The 27,500-nt window shown below is 44.3% G+C and overlaps 1 protein-coding gene across 1 annotated transcript in view; it reads right to left on the bottom strand.

Annotated features, from left to right (window-relative positions):
- Positions 1-27,500, bottom strand: part of kirrel3b (kirre like nephrin family adhesion molecule 3b) — a 59,998-nt gene that overhangs the window by 11,390 nt on the left and 21,108 nt on the right. The window contains exons 5-9 of the mRNA XM_076281702.1: positions 23,118-23,268; positions 12,045-12,150; positions 5,159-5,307; positions 4,831-4,958; positions 3,755-3,881 (exon numbers count right to left, since the gene is read on the bottom strand). Of these exons, the coding sequence (XP_076137817.1) occupies positions 3,755-3,881; positions 4,831-4,958; positions 5,159-5,307; positions 12,045-12,150; positions 23,118-23,268 (661 nt within the window). The remainder of the gene's footprint in view (positions 1-3,754; positions 3,882-4,830; positions 4,959-5,158; positions 5,308-12,044; positions 12,151-23,117; positions 23,269-27,500) is intronic.

Here is a 27,500-nt window from a genome sequence, read left to right on the forward strand (position 1 = left end):
ATCTGCCCCATTTGCATAAGCGACAGATTGTTGTCGGCGTCGAAAAAAAAAGGAGGAGTGACATTTAATGCCTCAATTTCAAAGCGCCCGCGAGAGAGGCTGGAGTGCAGCACCCTGTCCCGTGTGTCTATTTTATCGGCATTAATTTCCATTATTATTAATTGGTGGAGGTGCTATCTGTGTGTGTGCAGCGCCAGTTTGTGCCAGAAATGAAATGCTAATTTATTGAGCACATAAAGTCGAGGGGTGGGGGTGGGGGGGTGTAATAAAATGAATACATAAACCCACTGAGAGCTTACAGCGGAACCAGGGGAGGAACATCAATCTCTCACTCTCCTCCCATGTTTGGGCTGATATCCTTCTATACCCTGAGACAGAAACACACACACACACACACACACACACACACACACACACACACACACTGTACTGCACTACTGGCTTTCCCATCTTTTTTCCCCTATTTGTCTTTATCATTCATTCAAACACACCCTGTCCTACTAACACAAACAAACAAGCACTCACACTCACAAACCCACATTCTCACTGCTAACCTTGGATACCCCGTCTGTTAGGACAGCCTGTGGATTCATACAACTTCCATGATGGGAGAGCCTCAAGCCATGAAAAGACACACAATCACGGTGGATTGTTCAACACCACAGAGCAATATGTATCCATTAGGTCTGGGCTGTAAACTCCTTCCCCCTACCAGCTATTTGATTATAATTAAATTACGCCAGGCACTGGGGAACGCTCCAATTCTCTTGTCTGTGTTTTGTTGCGCAGTGGGAGAGCTGACTATCAGTGACATGCAGAGGGGGAGGAAGAGTGATATTGACAAATTCTAAACACATGCATTTTAATTGTTCACATGAAAAGAAGCCGAGCGTGAGCAAGCGAGCAAGCGGGCGGGCAGGCAGGCGGGCACAGGCAACGGGAGCACAAAGGCAATCAGATGCCTCATGAATATTCCGGTAAAGACCCTCGTCCTGCCACGCTTCCCGCACTTTCTCTCTCTCTCCCCCTCTCTCTCTCTCTCTTCCTCTCTCACCCTCCCTCCTTTTTTGGTACTCCTTCACGCTGCCCTCTTCTTTCAACGTCTCTGCCTCATTCTTCGTCAGGCCTGCTTTCTTTGCTCTTTTTCCCCCACTCCCCCCACCTCCCTCTCTCTCTCTCTCTCTCTCTCTTTCTTTCTCTATCTCTCTCTTGCCCTCTTTTCAACTCACTCCTCCACTCTTTTTTATCTCGCTCTCTCTCTCTTTTTTTCTGTGAGATGATCAAGGTTCCGCCAAAAAAAAAAAGAAAATCAACAGAAGAAGAAGAAGAAGAAGCGTGGTCATCAGTCACGACGCTCCGCTACTGTCAGCGCAGCCTGAATTCAATGGCTTGTCAAAGGCGGGCAGGTTGATGAGGGGATGGGGAGCGCGAAGCGAAGCAGGCGCACGCTGCTGCCGTCGCCGATGCCACGTGCAGACACACACACACACGCACACACACACACACACACACACACACACACACACACACACAAACACACACACACACACACACACTCGTCGACTTAAAACAATCAACAGCGAGCCACAGGAGAGCCCTGTCCTCTCAAGCGCCACATCAAAGACGCACAAGCACAATCTGATGGGCCTGAAGGAGACGCTCAAAACAGAGAGAACGAGAGAGAGAGAGAGTGAGAGAGAGGAAGAGAAAGAGAGAAAGAAAGAGAGAAAGACAGTGAGGGGCAAGAAAGAGTGATAGTAAGAGAAAGACAGTAAGTTAGAGAGAGTGTGTGAAGAGGGGGAGAATTTCAATTATTTAAAGGGAACAAAAGGATGGTGTTTTTTTTTTTTTTGTAATGTCACAGACAGATCCAGGCCAAGAGGCTGCAAAACAAAGATGCATGTAAACAAAGAGAATAAGGTGAACGAGAGGAAAAACAACACTCATTCAGCTGTTAAATCAGCAGGGACCAAACAAGCATAACAATGTGCTTTTATCAATATTTTCCTATTTGTGTTTTTGTGCTTTTTAAACAAATTAGACATGACTAGCTATTGTCCTACACCGCTGAGCAGTAACTGTATGAATTATGAATACTGAAAATCTTATATCTGGGAAAGAAAAGGGAATGGGGAGAGAAGTTGGCAGAGCCATACGCATAAATATCTTAACTGGCCATTTTTGGGTACAAACAGATGCAAACATCAAAATAGATGTTTCACGGGAGACTGGCGGTGATAAAGTGCTGCTGCTGTTTTCATTATTGCTCACGGTGTGTTTGCTCTAAGCATTCAGAGCTCCGTCTGTACACCACAGCAGTGTCCCCAGCACTCACCAACACACACACACACACATGCAGACACACACACACACACAGACGCACACACACACACACACACACACACACACACACACACTCATGCAGACACACACACACATACGCACACACACACACATGCAGACACACACAAACACATACATACACACACACACACACACACACACACACACACACACACACACACACACACACACACAAACACGGGGTTAGACGGTACAGTTGTGCTGACTAAGACTACTTGAGATCCTGTCAAATAGAGAATCACAAGGGTTGTTTGAAGATGAAAAAAAGAGAAATGGGGCTTTGCTTTCACACACTTCCAATCTGTGTAGCGTGCTCTGCATTGTTGCTGAAGAAGAGGAGAGCTGGGCTATTTCACAGCACTTAGCAGGGGTTCAGGATATCTTTCCAGTCAGTGTAGCCAGATTTGACAAAAACCTGCAGTCTCCTCCCTGTTCCAGAATATTGCCTTCCAGTATCCATCAGACACAGAAGAACAGACAGCAAGAGAGACTGAGAGAGAAAGGGAGAGAGGTAGCGTTCTTGTCTTTAAAAAAAAAAAAAAAACATGTAAATTTCATGAGTGAAGGCTGCTGTGTTGCTAATGTCCGCTGCCTTGAATATCAAACGGCTGTAATGAAGCCATTTGTCTGAGAGGCTTCGGGTCTCCTTCTCCTCACTGGCATTCATTAGTCAGTCCCTGCCCAAGAAAACCAGGCTCCTGCCATTCGCAGGGAATTTAATCAACATTAAAGCATATTCTTCCCAGCCTGCTTCAAAAACTGCTAGCCCACTGCTGGGAAGGCAAGCGTAATGGGCTTGCCTTCTGGCCATTGTATATATCTAATAAAGCCGGGATTAAACAACTCCCAGACAGTGTAGAATTTGTCTGCAGCACCCGGGATAAATAAATAAAGGGGTGTTTGACTATGTCTGTGTTATGTTGTTATTATCGGGTAATTAGATCCACCCCCCCCCCCACCCCCCTGCAACCTGCGACCCCTTGTGGGGTCACTGGGGTCAGCTGGTCCTATTGAGGTGAGTGGTCCGCCAGTCTCTGGCACCCTTCATTATGAAGTCATCCACCATTATGAAGTCATCTCATTCGCCTGGGAGCCAACACTCCACCTGCCGACAGTGATTACATCTGATTTATGGAGGGGCAGCTGGGGGAGAGAGTGAGGGGTGAGAGGAGACCTGTGGGCTTATTGGTGGAGGGGGGGAAGGTGTATGTGTGTGTGTGTGTGCGTGTGTGTGAGGGGGGGCGGGGGGTGGAGAAGGTGAATTTCTATCATCGACTGTGCTACATGTTCATAGCACCACAGTAACACTCTAGCCAGCCTTCCTCCCCTCCCCTCCCTTCCAATCCCTTGCCTTCCTTGACCCCTGAATGTGTCGCGTTGTTGTGCTTACCATTGACCGTGAGCGAGACCTCTTTCTCGCCTGCGCCAACCCTAGGGACCACGGCACGACACACATATTTCCCAGCATCCTCCTGCCTCACCGCCTTCAGAGTCAGGATGTTCTCGTTGCTCAGGACCTGTGAGAGAGAGGAGGTCAAAAATCACCCCCCCCCCAAAAAAAAGGAATAAAAAGAAAAAGAAAGAGGAAAAAACGATTAGTCCAGCACCCTCTCAAAACCTTTTGCTCTACACAAAAAGAGCACAGCCCATCCATACTCCAGTTAGACCCTCAAAGGGGCACTTTTTAATTATTAAAATCCAATTTGGTCGCGGGGGGGGGGGGGGCAAGGGACTTCAAAGTGGATGACAGTCAGAGCAGGAGGAAGGGAGAGAGGGAGAGAGAGAGAGAGAGAGAGAGAGAGAGAGAGAAGAATGAGTTGGCTGCTTTCACCTTCACAGTGGCAGGGCAGCGGATTCAGGTTTTTATGTCCACCGTGATGGTAGAGAGACACAAACAAAACGGAAAGGTTATAAATCGTTCCTTTAATGGAGCCTTTAGAGTCTTTCAAAAAACGACCCTGTGTGTGTTCGCTGGGTTTAGCGGCGGAATCAGGACGTTCTGGATGCCAGGAGAGTGCTGTGCTATCTTCATTTGGCAAACAGATTAGCTTAAGTGAACATATGGCCATTACATCCATTTTCTGAATATAATTTTTTCCCCCTAACTAATTCCACATTTCATACAGCACTTCCCAATGCATAATGTCAATATACAACTTTAAACTTCAGGAAACATTTGAAAGACATTTATTCTGTAATAATTTTCCACATATCCAGCAGGTTATGTATTTTTAGCTTTTGAAAGCAATGCTAGGCTACTTTGAAGTTTTTGGCAGCTTAGAGCATTAAATGTAATTTGAAGCCTTTCCACAGCAAGAGGGTAATTTGGTAATTTAAGCAATCTCCAAATTAAAGTATATTTCTTCAACAGTTGATTCAAGTGAATTGAACACTGAATCTGTAATAGAAAAGCTACCAACACAACTGTCAGTGCAAGCTGAATTTTACTGTTCAGGATAAACTTACCACTCCAGATCCTCGTTTCATCCAGACGATAGTAAGGGAGGGATTGCCTGTCCAGGCACAGTTGAACTCAGCGTCAGACCCCAGGTCCACCTGCAGTGACTGTGGTTCAGTGGCCATGCGAGGCCCAACTGTCCAAAGAGGGTTAGAAAATAATTACAACACATATTTAAACATATCGTAATATCCCACAATATCAACATGCTCAAAAAAGACATCTGGAAGACTGAACATACTGTGTTGGCACAGTAGGAGCTAACATCTGTTTTAGCAGTCGGTCTAACAACACAATTAAACATATTCTGCTTGAAGGCAGTCGATGGGCACTCACAGTAGACGTCCACATTGCGACTGATGTTTGTACTGCCCAGGGGGTTGGTCACTTCACAGGAGACGGGTTCGGTGAAGAATGAGTGATCTACGACGACTTCGTAGGTGTCACCCGATACCTCTTTTATTATACTGCCTCCTTTGGCCCACCTTTGAACAGCAGAGAAAAAAAGATATTGATTGTCAGGGCCAAGCCATTTGGCTGAAGTTGTGCACTCCTGGAGAGGTAGAGATCTGCCGTGGTTCAGAGATTATATCGGTGAGAGCTCTTGGCAGAAAGTACAACTAGTTGGACAAATTTATTTAATTAGAGCCGGAAGCATCTCGACGACTGATCAGAAAGCGGGATCTGCATAAGTGCCTGTGGAATAAGAACTGCAGGTGTTTTGCGGCTCGTGCAGCTGTTCGAATTTCAAACCTGCGCAAGGGGAGTCAGAAAACAAACACTTCACTCAAGAGGCAGGCCTCTGATTACTAAGGCAATGCCAAGCACAGCTATTTCTTTTTTCCCCTTTCCCACATCCATTCCCATCTTTCCATGGCGGGCATCAACAAGCAAAGGATAACACGATGGCCCTGGAAATGAGAGTGAACGGCTGATATATCAGTGGCTCACACATGGCCACCAGGAGATGAGCACGCTTACGAGGGGCCCCAGCGAAGTGAGGGATCTGTGCTTGCTTCAGCATGTTTCTTGGCTGGATGAGGAGCAGGCAGCTCAATCTCCCGTCAATGTGGGCCGAGGAGGACCACCAAGAAAAACAAATCTCACTATGACAAATAGGCTAGGCCCCCCCCCCACTCAACACATCGAAATGACATTCACTGTACGCACCATAAAGGAGGCTGACGGTAATAAATTGATGCAGGCCACGGCAAGTAACGTTTTTGTTTGTGTTGCAGACAGAGGCATGCCGGTGACAGGTAGACTGTGCCGCGAAAACGCGGGGAGGCGATGCTTCTCGGGGGTTGTCACCGCTTGTGTTCGCCGCTCATTGCTGCGGATGGCTCCCCGTCGACAGAAGAGACAGAAGCCATTTGTAAAACCAGAATGTGGGGGAACTGGGAGGAAGGGAGGGGGAGTTTGTCCGGGCCTGTTACTTTTCAGACAAATTGAAATGCTCAGCAGCTGCTATTCTCCACTAAGGCAGAGCGAGCGCTTGGCAAACTGACTGCGAGCTAAAAAAAAAAAAATCCAGGTACGTCTTTGAAGAGGAATGAAACCGGTCCCTTACGCCAAAGGACAACCCAAGAACAATTCATTAGTGTCAGAAACAACTGACACCCCTGAAGCAGAGTCAACTAAATAGGAGAAGATATGTTCCTTCATTCTACTAAAAAGGAGCATTGCTGTAATTGGCTTGGATAGCCTTTGCTAAGATCTGGCTAACATGTCCCATGCTTTCATATAGAGAGAGACTGTCAATGTTAGACTGCTTGCACAGAGGGACACCTGTGTTTCTAAAAATATTTAATTTAAAGCAGATGGGTACTCTTGGCTCCCCCACCCATACACACTAATTTGTATTATGGGGGAATGCTAATAGCCAATTAAAGGCTTTCTCACCTGCTCTGGAGAGCTGACGGTGGAGAGCAGACGAAAGACTTCACTGATGCAACGAAACTCAGAAGACATTCATCTTTATCTGAACATCAAAGACTTTGCGAAATTAGGTAAGTACACCAAACCAGAACCCAGGGATGCTAAAAACTCACAGAAGCATGACGCATGAAGGTATTTTAATTTACAACCCAAGCATCTCGAATTATTAAAAATAGCTCCAATTAATGATAATTTCTTTTCATTAATTTCTTCCAAGCATTTAATGTGACATTTATGAGGTTGTAGCAGTTGTTTACGCTGAATTTTTCCTTGACATTCAAAAACCATCTCTCTAAGAACACTTTTGTAAAGAGGGGACTTTGATGGGGAAAAACTGTATGTGAGAATGTGAGGATACACATGGGAGTAGCTGGATGTATATAATCAAACCTAAGGCTGCCTTCTGTGTAGCATTCCTTTCTCTGTCTAGCAGTCTTGGCAAGCCACTGTCCTCTTGAAAATGAAGTTATCATGGTTTGAGGGCAGGGGTGTCTGAATGCCGAGACGTTATTTCAGTGCTGATATCTCCTCCTCCAGCATTTGAGGCTAAAACGCCTGTGTGAATTATGAGCTGGTCTCCATCCAAGATCAGCGCGAGCAAACACAGCCTGTTAACTCATATCCACAGCTAACGGCCTGGGCAAACGCTACTCAGGAATATGAATACAGATGGAAAGTATAGAGATATCCCTTGTGTGTGAGTTTGTGTATGTGTGTGTATGTCAGACTGTCAAGACCGAGTGTATGTGAAAGAGAGTATGTATGTGTGTGTGTGTGTGTGTGTGTGTGTGACGTGTGTGAGTGTGTGTTTGTATGTGTGTGTAACATGTATCATCTTTAAAAATGTATTATCATTTGCTGGATTCAAACAGTGTGGCACCTACTGACCTTTCAGATGGCTCCACTAATGGGTTACAGAGTTCATCCAACCAGTAGTCCATGCTGACAGCATGCGGTAAATAAACTGATGGTAAATACGTGCTGTCTCTTCTGTCAAAGTCTCATCTCAAATAACTGAGTAGTTTATCTTCTGAGGTGGCACACACAATATTAAAGAGGGAATGCAATAACATAAACTGACGCCTTTGATAGAGCTGACTGAGTTTTTTGTTTTTTTTCGCTCTTGTCTCCACTGTCTTTCTTCAAGGTTTTGAATGACATTTTAATATTCTCCTAAGGGCTAGAAGATGTGTGTGAGGAGGATGAGCTTGTCAGACTGGTACCTCTCAATTTAAAGTCTGATTACATGTCTGGCAATAGAAACACAGTGGGGCACTGCGAGTCTGTTGTATTTTCTCCCTTACAACATCATAGCATGGAAGTCCTTGTGGTGCACAACAGCCAAATCACTCTAGTGTTTGGCCAGCATGCAGAAGATTTAAATTTCTGCTGGAGATATTGACTGTGTCCACGCTGTTTTGTTTGTTGCCGTGGCGCCTGTCAACAGATGAATCACGGCGCGCGGCCTTGGGTTGCGTGGAGAGGGTCGCCAGGGAGACGCGGTGGCGGCGGCAAACAAACGTGGGGAGCGGAGTAGCAGTGGCGGCGGCGCTGGTGCCTAAGTGTGCACACATCAAACGCACGGCAAACAAAGCATGGTGCCTGTTACAGATGGAGAGCGAGGAAAAAAAAGAGCCTCTTCATTCGCCACCACAGAGATGTCGCCGCAGTGGAGGAAACTTGCGTACAGAAGCAGAACGACTAATGGCAACAATGACAACGATGGCGGTAGCGGCAACGGCAACATAATCATTTGGAGTCTGCTGAGGATTGGAGGGAAATGTTTGTTCAGGAGGCGAAACGTGAGACGGGGCTAGTGCCTTGTTAAAAGCCTCTGTTGGATATGTTGCGTTTCAGTCAGACTCCCCAGTCTCTTCATTGAAATCCATGGGCACTGTGCACTAACTAGCCTTAGATAATGGAAAGTGAGCACTAGCCTTGGATAATGGAGAGTGTTCTCTGTTCAGAAGGTTCAACTGGACGTTTCAAAACATAAGTGCAAATGTATACAGCATGTGGGTTTTACAAGGCCCGTGTATAGAGATGATGACAGCATTCATCCCAGGCTGTGGCATGCTGTCATGTCAGGTTTGATAGTGAAGAAAAGAGACAAGCCGCAATGAATTCTATGAGTGACAGAGGAGGTAAAGTTTCAGTTGTTGACAGGAATACATTAATGATTCAGTAAGATTGCACCGACTGTCTTGACTTGTGGACATATTCCGCTGTCAATATTACGAGGGAAAGGTACCATGGGGATAAAAATAATAATGAAAAAGCTCTGCATCACCCCCCTTTTGTATGTTATTATTCTTTGTTATCGGCCCTTTGCCAGTGACTGAAGTTGATGGAGATGTCATGAAGAATGATTAGTATTTCAATTCAAATATACATTCAACACAGTGTCAACAGTGACATATTACACTCATATTTAATCTGGCTCTACCACAGTGACGGGTTGAAATGTTGACACCATCCTTTACATGGCATTTTATCCTAACGGAAAACATTACCTTATCACTTATACCTATAAAGGCCTACTGCAAAGCAGCCTGAGGGAGCATCATTAAAGGCCATCCGCATCATTTTAATTACTCTTTAGTGTTAATTGGAATGACGCATGAGGACTAATGATTTTCTAGGAAGTACTAATAACTTCACTTCTACCTTTACTTTAGCATTATTATGTAAATGTGGGAAACACTAAAGGATGCTTTCTTTCATGTTTCCAGGGTGATTATTAGACAAGATGCTTGGTTTTTGTCTCGTCTTCTAATACTACTATGAAAGCATACTGTATGGTGTATGTTACCATGAGGCAATACTATTTGGGTATTGCGTACACATGCTTCACAACTCATTTTGCTAGGGTAACATTACTAATGTCACATCATCATGTCCTCCAGATCAGCAATAGAGTGAGGTTCTTTGATAGCCCTTCCCTTCTTCCCCAGACGCAGTGGACAAAAGAGGGGATAAACGGCCCTGCTCCCTGGGGGTGCTGTGGAAGAGCCATGGAGCTGTGAATGGAACTGTTACAGCTGGGATGACATATGGTTGTTTTCATCCTTCCATTTTTAATACTGTTTCCCCCCATGAGTTGCAGCCGACATTGTGTGTGTGTTATGGTGTACAGCAGCAGGTTGGATGGATTGTTAGGTGTGGGGTGTCCTGCATCATCTTCATAGTCAATATTTGCAAACACTATAAAAATGTGATAGACTAAAAAAGATATTGTGATGCAGGATATTGAGATCTGCTGCGATGTGACTCACTATTTTAAATGGGCCCTAAAAGGGTACTCTGAGTTATTTTTGTTTTTTTCTTCTCTCTCTCTCTCTCTCTTCACTCTCCTTCCTGAGTCTTCCCACCTTTGCTTCGCAGCCCTGTGGGGATGTCATCTCCCCCACTGGTGAATGGTCCTCTTGCTGCCCCAGCATGCGTGTGTCAAGACGTCAGGTTTCATCAGGACTCCGTGTCAAGGGCAAATCAGTAGCCTCCCCCAGTTCGCTCTGATATGTTATTTTAAAAGGGCAAGGTCCCTTTGCTGAGGATGGACCTGCTGTATCTCTCTCCTGCTACCGGTGAGTAGGTTGTACATCCATTCGCTTTCCCAATACATCCTCTGGATTCATTGCCGAGCAATTCCCTTTTCTATTGATTTTGCTCCACTTATTCCTCACTCGCTTTTAAAAACCCACAAAGAAAAGGATGTCTTGACAAATCACCCCGGTATTACCCTTTGCCAAGGCCGAAAGCTAGGCTTGGTGGGAAATAAATAACTTTTTTATATATATTTCTTCCACATTCTCGCCTATTTGCTGTGAAAAGGAAACATTTTCTCTGCAAGTTTGACGGCAGCATCAGATAGAGACACCACCCCCACTGGCTGAGGGCCCATTGTGGCTGTGTGCGATGTTTCCTATACAGAAATCTGGTTTCTGCTGGCAATAGACTGTACAATATGTATATAAATCATCTTGAAGACTTTTATGTTGAGCATGGAACTGATTCCACTGGAACAAATGAGCATGAGGAGATTATGTTGGAATGCTGCAGAAATCTATATCACCTACCAAGGCTGTGGAGACGCCATCAGAAAAGAAGAGTTATGCTGACACACCAGTGTCTGATATTACATTACATTACATTACATTTGGCTGACGCATGTTGATAACAACATGGACACTGCTGGAATTACTGTGGAAAGTGAACTACCTAAGCAGTCAAATGGAGACTGTGAACATGTGGAAGCAACACCCCACCCCAACTCCCCTGAATACCCATCACCATCTCCACACCATGTCACTCCCTGCAAGTATGCAGAGACCAATGGCAATAACCAGGCAGCTTTTTAACAGTCCAATACCATCGGCAGATCCCCTGCAAACAGGCAGGCTGTGTTAGCCCGAGACTTCAACTGTGTTCCCAACCTTTACAGCACCAGGTTAATGTAAAGCACATTGAATGACCTCTGTGTATGAAATGCGCTATATAAAGTTGACTTGACTTTGACTCCTCATAACCAGAAAGGTGAATAAATAAGTAGCCCTGAATCCCCTATGACATTTTAAGAGTTGAGTTTAGCTAGTGTAACAGAAGCTCTGTAAACTGCCATGGTGAAGTGTAGTGCACACTGATAAATGACGGATTACAATTCTACAGTTTCTATAGGATTCATCTTTATGACAATGTCATTCAGCCCATGACAAATGTGGGGGTAGTCTATCAGGTATATAAAGAAGGTAGATTGCAGAGCAAATACACACAAACCACAGCACAGCACCAGCAACATCTGGATTGTTTTTTTTTATCATTTACAGAGCTCCTGTAATATCCCAGTAAAAAACCGACATGTAAGATATCTCTTTATTACCTCCTGAGTTTTCTCCTAGAAACAGTGAGCTTAAATAGAAGTAAAAGTAGGTTTTAGGTTTACATGTTTCTGACACAGTACGTTTACCTGACCTATGATGAGACGACTGTTTAGAGCTTGGGAGGTCAATTACGGCGGATGGTTACACAATGCTTCATGTCATTTTTGTCTCAAGCTGTTTCTAGGGGAATATGTATGGCTAAACTGACACATGTAAATTACACAATGAGAAACATGTCTACAGCATCTACATGATATATCAAACCCAAAATTTTCTGCGGTTTACACCTCAGTGTACACCACTCCATTATTAAAAGTCCCAGGATGCTGTAAACCCTACAGAGAACACTGTAAAAGTGTTCACAGCATGGAGAGAATAACACAGACAGACAGGACACAGTTGCTCACCTGTAGTGAGTTACTGGGGGATTGGCCTTGGCGGAGCAGTGGAATCTGACAAGGTTGCCCTCTAACACTGGCTGTGGCTCCACCGACAGGTTGACCAACGGCAAATCTGTGCACAGAATAGAAAGAGAGAGAGAGAGAGAGAGAATACAGTCAAGAGCCTGCCCACACTCTTAATCATTTGAAAACTCATTTGCCGTTCACAGGCTGCAACTTATGAGGCATGGGAGACGGGCTTTGTGATCAAAGAAAAAAAATTACAGGTGTTTTAAATAACAGGATAAGTAATTAATTTTGCTGTCTACAGTTGACATTAAAGGGAGGCAGGAAAACATATCAGAAAAACAACAAAAAACATTCCATTAATAGCTTGTTTGAAAATGGAGATTAATTGCCACAGCGTTTTTGCTTTGAGAACATTCATTTACACAGACATAAGAAAAAACAACCACTCAAATGACCACAATTTCAAACAAAGCTTCGAATCACAGACATGCAAAGTGAGTAAACAGTTTTTGTGTGAAACAGGATGTGTGTCATTACTGCTAAATATCCCTTTCGGTTTCTGTAATGCTGTTTGTTTTCTACACACAAAGGCACACACATTGTGCCACTTAAACAAGTGAAAATCACAATGGGTGCTTTGCACCACTTGTTGCTGTCATGTTCAACGTTGTCATTATCCACCCTGCACTGCATAACTGTCTACATGTATGCAACTTTCCTCAGTGAATGACTCACTGCAAAAACGTGAATTTAATGGTGGATAACAATGTACAAATGGATCTCTTCATTACCGCTGTATAGCTCCAGCTCCAAATATTTTACAGTGTTTGGTGTTTTAAGCCTCCAACGTCGTCTTCCAGGCAGCGGTGCATGGAAAGCACTGGGTTAGGGTTAGGGTTAAGGTTAAGGTTAAGGTTAAGGTTAAGGTTAGGGTTAGGTGCCTTGAAGTCGACGGTTGCAGCACTGCCTTGAAGTCGACGGTGGGGGCTTAAAACACCATCGAGCATATTTTACAAAGAAAGGACACTGTCTGCACTCTGTACTCTCCGCAACCATATGCAAGAACAGTATTCAGAAACTTGTAACACATTATAATAATGTTTGTTAGACATTTGTTTGTTTAACTGTTAGTTAACCATTTAGGAAACATTGTTCCCAAATTAATACACATTAGTAAGTCATTCAGAAGCAAAGTTAAACTGTTTTGCTCCTCATTAATAAAGTCATAATGTTTTGTAATTATATTTTTATACTTTCCAAATGCTTCTCCATTTCTAAATGAAGTACAACGTTGATTACAAACCAGTTATTTAGAAGTATTCAGTGGTTATAAGATTAGTTAGACACTGTGAGTAACTTTGAAAAAAGGATAGAGTAAAATTCCTATTGAAATATTGCTTAACTAATGCATGAATCATGATGAATTAATTAATTAATGATAAACACATCATGAATTCCGAAAACATTAAAATTTTGTTTCTGAACAAGTGTGTATGCATGAGGGAACAATGCTACATAGAAGATTAAGTCAGTTGTTTGTTAATGCCTAGGTAATGCGTCATAGTGTGGATTTGTGAATGGACTCCTGACACACCCCCAATTAACACCTTTACACCTGTCCAATCAAGAGACTCATGTGTAACATAAAGGAATCCTGAATGACTATGTTGTATGTGAAAATGACCCTGATGAAGGCGCAAGCCGAAACGTTGGTCGAATAAAATTACTGCATATTGAAATTCTGAGTGTGCCACGACACTTCTTCTAAATTCAATGCGTCATAGTGTACCATTATTATATAGTGTTACCAATAAATTGACAATACAAACAAGACAATATCTATCATACTGTAATTGCTAGTAAGAAGTAAACATAATCTGACTGTCAGTCACAAACATGACATGACATGACATCTGTGAGAATTACTTTAGTTATCAGGCTTGAAAAGTGTCTTTGTATTTGTACTGGGAATGAATATTGGAAGTGCATGGTTGGCAGGGGGGCATAAGTGTGTCTGTGTTGGCCGTGGATATTTCAAGAGGAAAAGAGGGGAAGAGAAAGGGAGAAGAGGGAGAGAGAAAGGGAGAGAGAGAGAGAGAGAGAGAGATGGGATATCAGGAGCCAGCCAGTTTTTCCATTTTCCAGGTGCTTTCCATACGTTTGGAAGAGCTCCTGTATCCATGTGCTTTGTGTCCAATTACACTAATGCAATCTCAACTGGCCCCATGTAGGCTGGCTGGCAGCAGGGCTACTGGACACAGCCACTGGCAGACAGAGCGGGCACAGCCGGCTGTGGCGCGCAGACATCCCCCTGAGGACAGTGCTATCGGGGGGAAGAGAGCAAAATATGGAGGTAGGTGTATCTGAGTGTCTGTTTGTTCCTACAATATATATGTCTGTTTTTGTGTGTGTGTGTGTGTGTGTGTGTGAGTGTGCGTGTGTGTGTCTGTGTGTGTGTGTGTGTGTGTGTGTGTATGTGTGTGTGTGTGTGTGTGTGTCTGTGTGCAAGTGTGCATGCACTTCCTCTTTGCTCAAAGTATGTGCCTTGCAGGCACACAGCTGGACTGGGTGAGCTCAGCTGCCACTGGGCCCCAGAAGGAGGGTGGTCCAGGTGCCATCCCTCCCTCTCATCTGCTCCTCTCAGCATGTCTGCCCCGGCACTGAGCCCCTCCCTGGGGCTCCAGACACCCCCTCACTAACCCCAACCACCCCACCCCTCCCTCTGTCCCCCACTCACAACCACACCTGTGCCAGCTCTCTCTCACTCTCTCTCTCTCTCTCTCTCTCTCTCTCTCTCTCTCCTACCCCCCAGACACACACACACACACACACACACCTCCGTCGGCCCTAGAGAGGGAGCATGGGGCTTGCGCCAGGCACCTACCAGCCAGGTAGGTGTGTAGTAGCAGCGCTGGTTAATTGGGCGGGCAGAAAGGTGGGCAGCACCGGTGGCAACCTGTGCCAGTGTGCGTTGTTCATGTAGCGGAAGAAATAAAACCCCTGTGCGCTACAGAGCACACACACCACACACACCACACACAGCACACACCTCGTGCTCAGTGGGGCACCTTGATGTTAAGCGTTGAGTGAATGCGGTACGAAAAGAAAAAGAGGAAACCTCCGCCGCACTGATTCTCCGGGCTGCGCCCCTCGTTAACGTCGCTTTTGTATAACTGATGAGGCCTGGGGATACTTTCAAGTCTCTGCCAGTCTTTTAAGCAGTGACCCTCTCCCAGTGAAGCGTCTCGAGCGGGGGTCTCTCTCAGGAAAAGCTGTGGCACCGTGCCACCAATTTCGCTTTTTTTTTTTTGTCTTGAGTAATGAAATGGATGACTTCTTGGCTCTTAAAAATGAATGGGTGGTCCCTAAAGGCCCGAGTGAGAGAAGAGAGGGATGATGGCTGTCCAGTACCCAGCCTTCATCCCCAAGAGTGAGAGAGGGAACGAGAGAGAGAGAGAGTGAGAGACTCTGTGACTGGATTCTGAGACGACATGCAGTTGTGTTGGTGACCTATGCCTCTGTGATAGACAGCCACTTAATAAAGGAGTCTGTTTGTCACTTTGATGCATAAATGCATGAGTCTGGAGGCTCCATTTGAGGCCTCGTGACAGACTATCAATATGCAAGGCTGCTAATTCCTCACATTTATCTAGAGAAAGCGGGAAAAGGCGCAGTGGGGTTGGGGATGGGTAAAGCTTGAAACAGAGAGTTCGGTGTGACAGCAGCAACGACAGGACAAGGTGTGAGAGCAGAGCGTGGTGGCGGAGGTGGTGGTGGCGGACGGATAAAATAGCGAAAGAAAAAGACAGTGGTGCGCTGACAGCTTTTGATCGGGAGTTCAAAGCAAGAACCAGATGGCGTTTTTGAACAATCGGCCAAGTTGCTCCGGAGTTGCTGCGGCATTGCCAACATAATTGCTTTCTTCCTCTTTCTTAAAGCTCAATTTCCAATCTCTCTGGGTCATTGTTGCCAGCTGTTCACAGGGAGACGATGCCTCCAGGTTTGATGTCTGTATCCCTATTTATTTATTTATCTACTTATCTACTTATTTTTTAAATTTATTTGCTTACTTATTTATTTATCATTTATTACAGTGTGTGTGTGTGTGTGTTCCGGGAGGCATCCATGGCTAATCCCCGTGGGTGTGAGCATACACACACACACACACTGCTGATCGACCCCAACTGTACAGCTGCTGGGAGCAGACACAGGCATGCGGCACGCGGCACCCTCCAGAGGCGGAGGAGGTTCTGGAGGACCCACATTTGATTAGCACACAGACCCCCTGGGCATGCATGGCGCTCATACATTCACAATGAGTACGCCACCCCCCCCCCCCTCCCCCCATACACACACACACACACACACACACACACATCCGCCACCACCCCCCCATACACACACACACACACACACACACACATCCTCCCCGTTTATGAGATCTGTTTGTCACAACTCAAAAGCGTTTGACAGCAAAGTACATGGGCTGACTTCAATATTTGGGTTGCCGTGCCATCTTGATTTAAGAGCTTAACACTTGGGCTGAGGGTTATATTCATAATGTATCGCTCCTTATTCGCATATGTGATCGCAATATTCAGGCTGTGACACAGATACAGATTCTTGCTCGAGCTGATTATTCAATACAGAGTGGAGTAAGGAGCGGCATTAATTAAAAATTCCGCTTTGCTGAAAGAATGTTGAAAATATATGAATGTGTGTGTGTAAGTGTGTGTGTGTGTGTAAGTGTGTGTGTGTTTTTGTGACCTTCGTTTCTGTTGAGCTGAGACTGTAGCTGTTCACAAAGTGTAACAAACATACACACAGACACATAGACACACACACACATGCATACACACGCACACAATATATTATGAGACTACATCAAAGCAAGAGAGCCTTAACCGCTTGGCAAAAAGAGGCTTGTGCATTGAGGAGGAGCGAGAGAAGAGAGAGGAAGAGAGAGAGAGAGAGAGAGAGAGAGAGAGAGAGATAGAGAGAGAGAGAGAGAGAGAGCACCTGCCTCATCTACAGTACACATCTGCATAGCTTGCATTAATTAGTTTCAGCAAATGGCACCTTCCCTTTGCTCTGCTAGCTGATTTGAATTGCACACATTCAGATACTGCTTGTGATCACTAGCTTGGGCTATGGAGAGTGTGCCTGAATACATTACACAACCAGGCAAGACTGGGCGCTCAAGGCAAGCATTCACGTTGGCCAACTTTATTTTGATGGGCCATCATAAACAATCACCGAACCATCTGTTCAAAATTAGGAACACAAAGAGATCTAACAGTCTCAGATTTGGAGGAAGGGCTCGGGTTTCCTAAGACCTGAGGTTGCAGTTAAGAACAATGGCTAATGATAAAATTCTACTTTATATTTATTTAATAGTACCTGATCTTTTTAGTGACTATTACATAGTGGATCGTAAAAAGACCACATTACCAAATGGCCGTTCATCTTTACTAGGGTACCATGAATAAGCACCAATGAGGGTCCATGTGAAACCCCCCCCATGCTTAGTCAAGTCAAGTCAAGTCAGATTTATTTATAAAGCGCATTTAACATGCACAGAGTGCAATCCAAAGCGCTCCACAAACAAGACACATAACAACAAGACAAAAGATGCCGGATGGGGCGGTGTAGTCGCCAGCGTACCCATGACATCAAGACAAGACAAATACATTTAAAAAATAACAAATACAAAAAAATGCCGGACGGAGCGGCGTAGTCGCCAGCGTACCCGTGACACCAAGACATACAAGACAGACAACAAAACAAATAAACAAATAAAAAGCTTACTGTTATTAATGACTGTAATGGCGGTGATATTGTTGTATTGATCTACATTTCTGTTGAGGTGAAAATACATCCAAACCTCTGCAGACAGATCTGTCATTCAGACAAATATATTCACCCACACATTCCCTACCCTTTAAAACTACACTGTCTCTCAGTGTCACCCAGACATCAAAATTAAATCCTTTCTGACCTTCAAAGGCCACCATACTTTCCTCAGCACAGAATCTCAATAAGCTTCTCAAGCCATAGCCAGCTACTGTAGGTCATGCGGTTCTGTTTTACTAGTGGTTTCCAGTTTCGAAATGAGAGACGAAGGATAATGGTTCACACCATGACTTCAAACACAGTTACAATGTCTAACCTTGCACACAGCACACTTTTTAAATCTTCACTGTGCTTGTGTCTCTGGTGTGGTGTTTTAACAAACCACTGTTGCTTCCCACTGCCCAGAACTCTAATCTCCAATTAATTATCTGGCATCTACTTATCAGTATTTGTCTTGTCAAGTTGTTTGTTGTTTCATAGGGATTAAGTTATATCTGAGAACAGAGTTACAGAAACATAACACCAAAATGATGTTTGTCTTATTATTGTTATTTACAGTACTAATTTTATTGCAGATGAAAGACAAGAGCTATAGTCTTGTTTTCTTGGCTTCTGTTATTGCTTACTTTTCTCCTCTAACCAAGAGAAAAACAGTAGCCAGGGACTGCTTGGCAATGACCACAGGGAACAACCACAAAGAATGGGAATGGTTATTCATTAGTGTCAGACTAAGGGAAAAAAACCCTGTCTGTGTCTGTGGTACACAGTGGCATGATGCACCGTACTATTATAGTACCAGAATTATTCGATAACACAAAATAATTACTGCCGACTTGCATTTGCACGTCTAGAGCCGACCTGGGGTGTGTGGTCTGGACTCACCTCCCTGTTTCATATGCACAACCTAATTTGGAAACACTGTAAGTGGCATATTTAGATGCTAATTCGCTTAACCCCTCAGTCAGATAATACTGTAAGGACTTATGTTCGCGCAAAAAATGCTGAGGTGATTCTAATGCAAACGCATTACAATAATGACAGGGGGGAAATAGTGCTGGAAATGCATTGAATCTGACAGGTTTAAACTGAAAAGCGGTGTCCAGTTTAATGTATTAATTGCTCTAATTTTAGGGTGGGCACTTAATCTGTGAGAAAATGGCCTCTCAGCTAAAAAGTGCACGGAATGGGAATTACCCAAGTTGGGAGCACAATCCAAAAGGTCTTTAATTACTTTTGTTGCCACTGACATTATCGTATTAGACCAAGCACTCAATTAGTCAACTTTAAATGAGGAGTGACAATCTTTTAAAGAGGTTTTATGCAGAAAGGCACAAGAGGACAAGTACAAATACACCAGATGTGCCTGGCGGCTTCCGTCCTTGTGACACACACACACACACACACACACACACACACACACACACACACACACACACACACACACACACACAATTACAAAAGCTCTTATAGATAGACATGCACACCCACCCACGCACATTCACCCGAAGGCCCACACACATGGACACACACACACACATACACACACACACACACACACATGCACACACACACACGCACATATTGTGACACATCAACACACGCTCTAAGACACACATACACCCACAAACTCATATCTGCTTCCTCATCCCCTGGTAGTAGATATCACTCTGCTGTGTGTGTGACAGCAGATCGCTATCAGTCCTCTGCTCGTCCCGCTGTCCCTGTGTAAGTGCCTCCCATTCAGCTGCATAAATAAATCAAAGCTCAGCCTAATATTGAACACTCCGGGGAGACTTCCTAAACAGGCAGGCAGAGAAAGAGAGAGAGATAGAGAGAGAGAGAGAGAGAGAGAGAGAGAGAGAGAGAGAGAGAGAGAGAGAGAGAGAGAGGGAACGGCCATAAACTAGGACAGGACCCATGGCTCCTCTCCATTTTACCTCCGTCTCCATCTCCTCTTCATAGAATCCGCATCTAACCTCAGGAGCACACCACCACCACCACAAAAAATAAAAAAACTTAGCTAAGCTAACGGCGGCTATTCAGCTGGGACCTTCATTGATTTGCCCCTGTGTCCTCCATTTATGGATGGCCCTTGGTGTCAGGGGCAAAAGAACACTTGTGCCATAAACACAACAGACGTTTGAAAGACGCAGACAGAGCGATGGCTTGTGTAATTATGTCTAGTCAGGAATATCGCAGTAACAGAAAAGATTTGTGATGCTCGGTCATACCTGCAAAGATCATTCAGTCAATTTAACTCCTGATTTATTCAGCTACAGACTGGGCTGGGGCTTTTGTGGTGTTTTGAATGCACTCTCAACACTGTTGTTCACATATTGAATTGAATTGAATTTAATTATGGCAGCAGTAAGAGAGCATAACAGGTCGTCATCTGCAGTGTTGTAATACATCCCATGGCTTTCTGTGTGTGAGTGGGAAAAAAAGACAGTGTCATCTGTAAAGAGTCAGGGAGAAATTCAGCGCAAATCATTCTCTCTCTGTGTCACCAAATTTGGGTGTTTCTCTTCCCTGTGATTGAGCTGGCCCAAATTCTTCTTGTTAAATGCTTAATTATGTTCACTTCAAAGAGGGCTGCCGCTGAGTGAGTGAGTTTGTGTGTGTGTGTGTGTGTGTGTGTGTGTGAGAGTGAGTGAGTGACTTGGAAAGAGAGAATGTATGAGTATGTGTTGGTGAGTGAGAGTGTATATGTGTGTGTGTGTGTGTGTGTGTGTGTGTGTGTGTGTGTGTGTGTATTATGACGAAATGACTTGGAAAGAAAGAATGTATGAGTATGTGTTAGGGACTGTGTGTGTGTGTGTGTATGTGTGTGTGTGTGTGTGTGTGTGTGTGTGTGTATGTGTGTGTGTGTGTGTGTGTGTGTATGCAGCCAACAGAACAAGCCGAACGTGAGCAGCACGCCCGTACATGTACATGTGCGTACACGCCCAGGGCCTTCTCCAGACTAGCCCTGCTCCTCTACAGCTGTGAGTCAGACACCCACTGTGTTCCCCCAGCTGTTGTCTCTCCTGTGCGAGCTGACAGCTGTCCCTCATCAATATGAATGGTTCCGAGACTGTGGGCCAGAGGAGCCTGGGGATGGGAGCCCGCCGAGCCGTCAAAGCCCTGCCGCGGGAGGTGCTTGCATGGGTCGCTGCACCTTGCTAGTCCCCTCCATCACTTATTTATGGAACACCTGTTTGTACACTTGCGCACGAGATGGGGGGAAAGTCTTTGGGACTAGCTTTTAGGCCCGACAGACTATTCAACACTCTGTTTTAAAGCCTTAGCAACCGTCCCCATCACACACACACACACACACACACAGAGACATATCACACTACACATATACACACCACACACACACTCTTCTCTCTTCAAAGGATCTGTGCAGAGTAAGGCTATTTAGAGGGGATTGAAAGCCTGTTTTGTTGTAGTGCTTCGACTGTCATACAGTATCTCTTTTCTTAGGCCTCACTCAGCCTTGCTCTCACCTGCTGCTTTGCACAACAATCCTCGTAGAGACGATCTATTCAACCGGAGCTTTTGAAAACCTCCAACAATATGCGCCCTCCCGGCATATTTTAAGCACTTCCTGTGAGCGGGAAGCTGAGGCAGGAATCCTATAATCAAATTAAGGAGCGACGAGACCTGGCAAATTCATCGGCGACATGAATGAATCAAAGTTCAATTACAGTCCGTTTGATTTCTCGCGCGGCTTAATTAGAGGGCGGATGTCTGTGCGAGTTTGAAGAAGCTCGGTGAGTGCTGGCTCAACAGTGTCCTCAGGGCCGGGGCCCGCCGAGCAGCAGGGAGGGAGGGATGGAAAGAGGGAGGGAGGGGGGAAAGAGAGAGAGAGAGAGAGAGAGAGAGAGAGAGAGATGGACGAAAAAGAGGCTTTAACATGTATGACAGAATGCTAAAGTCTTACTGCTTGTTTGACCATTTTGATGTGTGGAGCATTTCTCTCTCTCTCTCTCTTTCTCTCTCTCTCTGTGTCTTTCTTTCCCATTCTCTTTTTTTTCTTCTATTTATTTTTATTCTCCCTCCGTCAGCCTGAAGGTAGGACTGCCAAGTCGTCTGAGAGCATTCATCACGCCGCTCGCGCCCACTCAGTTATCACCTTGTGTCACCAGCGCCAAACCCACTCGTGGCGTCGGTGTGACATGGCGCATTCGCGGCAGGAAGTGGATCACGGGCCATCACAGAGGCGCCTTTTTATTACTGTGGCAACACACTGCCATCTCTCTGGAAAACCCCCATGCCGCAACCGAACGACATCGCCACGGTGCTTGGCATAAAAAAAACAGAAAAGATTAGCCGTGGAAAACTTGGGAAGGGGTTGCGGGTTAGGGAAAAACAAAACACCAAACAGCCGTTAATCATTTTAACGCCCTCGCCTTCCGCTTTCGCTCCTGCTCTCGCTCTGCCATTGTGCCGAAAAGTGCCTCTTGTGGAGCACATAATAAAAAGAATGGAGCCGTCAACAGCCATAGATCCCTAAATAGCATTTTCTGCTTTATTAGTCATAGTTAATGGTGTTGAAGGGGGGACTGTGAGTGATGTAAAGCCTTTTTGTTCAGAATCTCTCGCTTATGTCGAATAGTTCTCGATCAAAAAAAGATTCTCCGCCATTCCGCCGGATGAAAACGTTTTGCTTGAAAGGTTCCCTCGGCGTGCGTTTGGGGAGGGAATTGTGCACGGTCTCGTAGAGAAGACTGATGGAGACGAAGAGGGGGAGAGCGAGCCGAGACAAACGCAAGATTCCGTAGAGAAGCACTCTCGCAAAAGACAAAAAAAAAAGAGAAAAAACGAATCCCATTTGTTGCAGAGAAATGTGACCAGTGATATTTCACTGCAAGGGAGAAAGCCAAAGCCATCCCCATGCCCCACTCTATCTAAAATAATAGGCAACTTAATTAGAAAAGCTAACAGACCTTATAAATGAATCAGTGCACTATAAAAGGGGGGAGAAATTCTACACCGCAAATCGGCTGAATAGAAATTAAAAAGTTTATAGCGCAAAAGTACAAACCATCATGTCATGTATATCAATTTCATTAACTTCCTTGAGTTGTCATTGAGGCAGAGAGGGATATCATCATTCAGCCTGGCTGGCATAATCGCTCCATTGATAAATAATAGAATAAGAGAATAACACTGTTTGGACTTGCACGGAGAAATGCAAAGAGCTGAAAGCTGGGCGGGGTGTGTACTCACGTTGGATGTCGATGGTGACGCTGGTCTCCTTGCCATTGGGAACGGCCTTATTTGAGGCCCGGCAGATGATCTGTTGTCCCGATTCGATGTTGGAGGGTGAGATGTACAGTGTGCTGATAGTGCTCTCTCGTCGGCCATCTCGAAGAAGTGTCTGGGGAGACAGAGAGAGAGAGAGAGAGAGAGAGGGAGAGAGAGAGGGAGAAAGAGAGGACAAGTTAGTAGGCCAGCGTTAAGTTTCATCCAGGCATGAGGACTGGGGTTCTAGGGCAAAGCACAGACTCCATCGCTCCTAAGGAGCTCATTGGGGCCACATTTGAAATGTTGCTTTCTCAAATGAGATGCCCAGGAGACTTCACCAACAAATAAAAACCCTGCTCCGCCACTGTCTGTTGCTGCACGAGCTGATTGATCCGGAGAGGAGGAGGAGAAGAAGAAGAAGAAAAAAAGAGTGAGAGGTGGTTTTTCGAGCCCCTCTGTAAATCTCAAGAGCTGTGCTCTGGTGCATGCTTTGTCATACACCACAAAGGAAATCAATCTTCTTCTTTTTTCTGTCTTTTATTTCTGCCGTGCTCAATTTTTTGGGGGAAGAGTGCTGGTTGAGTTGAGCTCTGGTGAGCGCCATCTGGAAGCGCTCAACAGAATCCGCCGGCTCCGCTGCCAGGACGGCTCGGGGAGGATGCTAACCGCCACCGCCGCTCCCGCCACGTCAGAACGAACTCACCCAGCAGAACAAATTGGCCAAGCCAACAGAGCTCTCGCTGAGGCCTACCACCGAGCCAGGGGAGATACTCCACACACACACACACACACACTCACACACACACACACACACACACACACACATACACACACAGACACCAAGTGATGCCGTAACTGAGTGGAAAACGGTTGAAAAATAAATAAATAAGTCAAAACAAGATTTCCTCCTTGACTTTCCACCAGCTTTCAGAGCTGCGGTGTACAAGCAGGGCCAAACACACATATTGGCTTCAATTTAGCTTGACAACATTCATATGCCTCACTCGAAGCTCCATTACGATTCCTGTCCCCAAGGCTAAAAAAACATGCTTCATTGAGTTCCACACGCTAGCAAAATTCAAAACATCTATTTCTCACATTGTTTTTTTCTCATGCCATTTCAAATTTGAAGTGGACATGACTTTTGAGATCTTGTAGAATGTGCATTAGCAGTCTATTGCCGAGTAGGGCTGGGAGAAATATATAACACTGACATTTTAACATTAGCCCCTTGTCTTTCTTGTCTTACAGTTCAAAGTTTTGAGCTATTCAGGAGGGAAGTTGAGGTTGCCCCGGTGACCTGCAGCTCACAGTTCACCTTCAGCTTCTACATTACAGTCACCTCCATAGCTCAATAAAGATAACAATGTGGTATTTTTTGAGCTGCGGTAATGACCGGGTTATAATAACTGTGCTTGTCAAAGAACATGCTATTGACAGCACGATTGCTAATAGCAGTAATTAAGCACTCATATTTCACTGTTCTTTTTGATTTCAAAGGAGGAACATGGAATTTATGTATATACTATGCTACGTGAAAGATCTATGTGGAGAGGCCATGTATTAATTTGTCACTGATTGTGTCATTATGTCTGGTCAGAGTTGAAGGCTCTGTGGATTAAAACTGCTCCACACTGTTCATTCCACTGGCTCAGAGTCAGAGCTGTGTCAATAAATGTTAGCACACCGTTGCTGCAAACCACAACCTTCAACACTGTATTTCTCCTTCCCTTCCAAATGCGCTTTCATGCAAATCAACTAATTGTGTGTAAATCCTCTTTGTCATACGTCTGTGACATGCAGTACTCCCAAAATGTGAGATGAAAAGGTGGGTGGAAACAATGGCCTCCTCCTCCTCCTCCTCCTCCTCCTCCTTCTGCTCCTGCTCCTCGTCTGCATGATGATGAGATGGTCAGATCAGGGCGGAGAGGTTGTGCACGACGCCTTGGAGCTCACCTCTAAAGCAGAACATATTAACTGTCAGCTCTGGGATGTGTCAATGTAATATCCTTTCTGACACAATCAGGATTGTTTCTCTCATTTCTCCCGACCTGTCTGAAGTCATTAATCTCCAACAGGCCCTGAAACGGCGCAGGGACTCAACACTCATCCGTGCGCCTTAAAATAGCTCTGAATTGTGAGTGGATAATTCTTCATATCTCTGGCTTGAGCGTGTCAGAAGAATGCTTACCTCTTCAGTGTGGGTGGGAACAGTCAGGCAGGAAGAAAGAGGGAAAATTCAGATAGGGTGCTCTGGAGCCACTGGTAAGACAGTGCATCAATACTGCTTGTATTGCTGCTTAGTTAACACTAAGAAATCAATAACAAAAAGCCTGTTGCATTACTTTGTTGTTGTTCATAGAAATAAATGTGTGTGTTGAGGATGGTAACAGGCTGAATGATGCTTGTAAACCAATATCATGTCAAATTTTGACTGTTTTGTAAACACAAACAAAACACAAACTTACTGTAAGTAATTCCACTGCCTTTCTGTTATTAATTCATCTACAGTATTTCTTAGTGAGTTCATGATCATAAATCCAGTAATTGATCTAAGGGAAGCTTAAGCATGATCAAGGCAGCCATGTCAAATGATCAGTTTTTCTTACGGCTTTCATGACATCTATCCATCAACATCACTTCCATTGCTTGCAGTCCTTTAGCTGCCTGCAACCCAAGTGCATGACACTTCTGGTGTCAGGTCTACTATCTCAGTGTAATGAGGTTTTCTAGGCTTTGCAAGAATGCCAATTAAAACATTACAAATCAGAGACAAGAAATACAGGAGGGTAAGAAGAAAGGAAGGCGAGAACACTTACTCAACATCTTAAGAAAATGAAAAGGAATTTGGTAAAAAGGAATTGGGCAAACACTAAAAAGGAATTAGGCAAACACTAAAGATCAAAATGTTGAATGCTAACAATTAACCCGGAATAATTTCACTTCCTTTGCTCACAGACCTCTACATGGGTCACAACAAGAATTAGAAATATCCTATAAACATTTATTGTTATATGAAAATGAAATGGTTTTGCTTCCTATTATCATTTTACTCTATATTTTAGAGAAATTGTTGAAAGTGAGGCTGCTTTCACCACATACAGAGGAAAATGTCTGTGATCCAGGGATATCAGAACCATGATGGTATAGGACCTTATACAATCTTGATTTTACTGTTTTTCAAAATCATGATTCTGAATGTTTAGTTGTACTAAACAAGGTATACATTCTGCTTTTTTTATGACCCATGTCCAAGCAAAAAACTAAACTGAATAATTCCATTACAACTGTGCACTATATTGTAATGAAACTGCTGTTCTGCATTATACATGTTAATAAATGTGTACTTACAATGTAATAACAGAGCCAATTATGTGAAGTGAATTTTAACTTGTCTATTGCTAACACCTGTTCTAAATGATTATGGTCCCATAGAGTAGTGGACCAGTATAATTCCTAGTCTGGCCACTGAATGCATTAACATAATAACAACAGCCCGGAGTCCAGGGTAAATTTATAACAGGTCTTTGATTGCTCAGATATCTCTGGCCAAGCAAACAATGTAAAATGCTGCAAAACAAATCAGATAGGTTATAAAGTTACTAGAAAACCAAATTTTGCATGCAGTAACATTTATGTTTAAAGACCCAGTGCATGATTTGGTTTCGCAGAAGGTTGTTTATTTGAAAATGTGAAATTGATGATGGAATCCCTTCCATACTCTACAGTGTTGATTGGCTGGAATTGTTTATGGCTTGGTCCAAGCCATTATTTTTTTTCCCCCCCTCATTTCTTGTGACTGGATTTTGTTCAGCACAATCATTGCACGGACAGAGGACTGTGAGGAGCAATTAATGGAATTGGAATCGCAGACTGCATCTTGATGCTTAGAAAATTGCAATTTGTAGCATCTGGAGATGTAATAACAAACATATGTCTGTACCTAGTGCTTATTGCGTGATAGGGAACTGCTGTAAGATGATTTCTTCATAATGGAAAAAGGGACAGGGAGTTGTGTTTTTGTGAAGCTAAGCTACTTCCTGGCCATCTTGATTGCCCTATGAGACCTCAAGGGACATCAACTGAGCAGCATTACAATTTTTGCTAATCTAACAAGCTTTTGATCTGTCCAAACATGTGAGAGTCACTCAAGGTGACATAAAAATAGCCATTTACAGAAGATTTATTTAATTACAGATTACAAAAGCACCAGATTTTGTGATGCGCATTACTGGGTATTAATTTTTTCAAAGAACAAGATAAATTAACTTTGTTTTAACTTTGCTTGGACCACACAGATGGGGTTAAAGTGGCATTCGGCGATTAACCTATCTAATTCTAGCACATCCAATTCAGATTAATTTC

This window comes from Alosa pseudoharengus, unplaced genomic scaffold (assembly GCF_046254945.1).
Source record: "Alosa pseudoharengus isolate Yale_2024_CS ecotype anadromous, Long Island Sound unplaced genomic scaffold, YU_APseudo_1.1 YU_APseudo_1.1_scf_13, whole genome shotgun sequence".
Classification (NCBI taxonomy): domain Eukaryota; kingdom Metazoa; phylum Chordata; class Actinopteri; order Clupeiformes; family Clupeidae; genus Alosa; species Alosa pseudoharengus.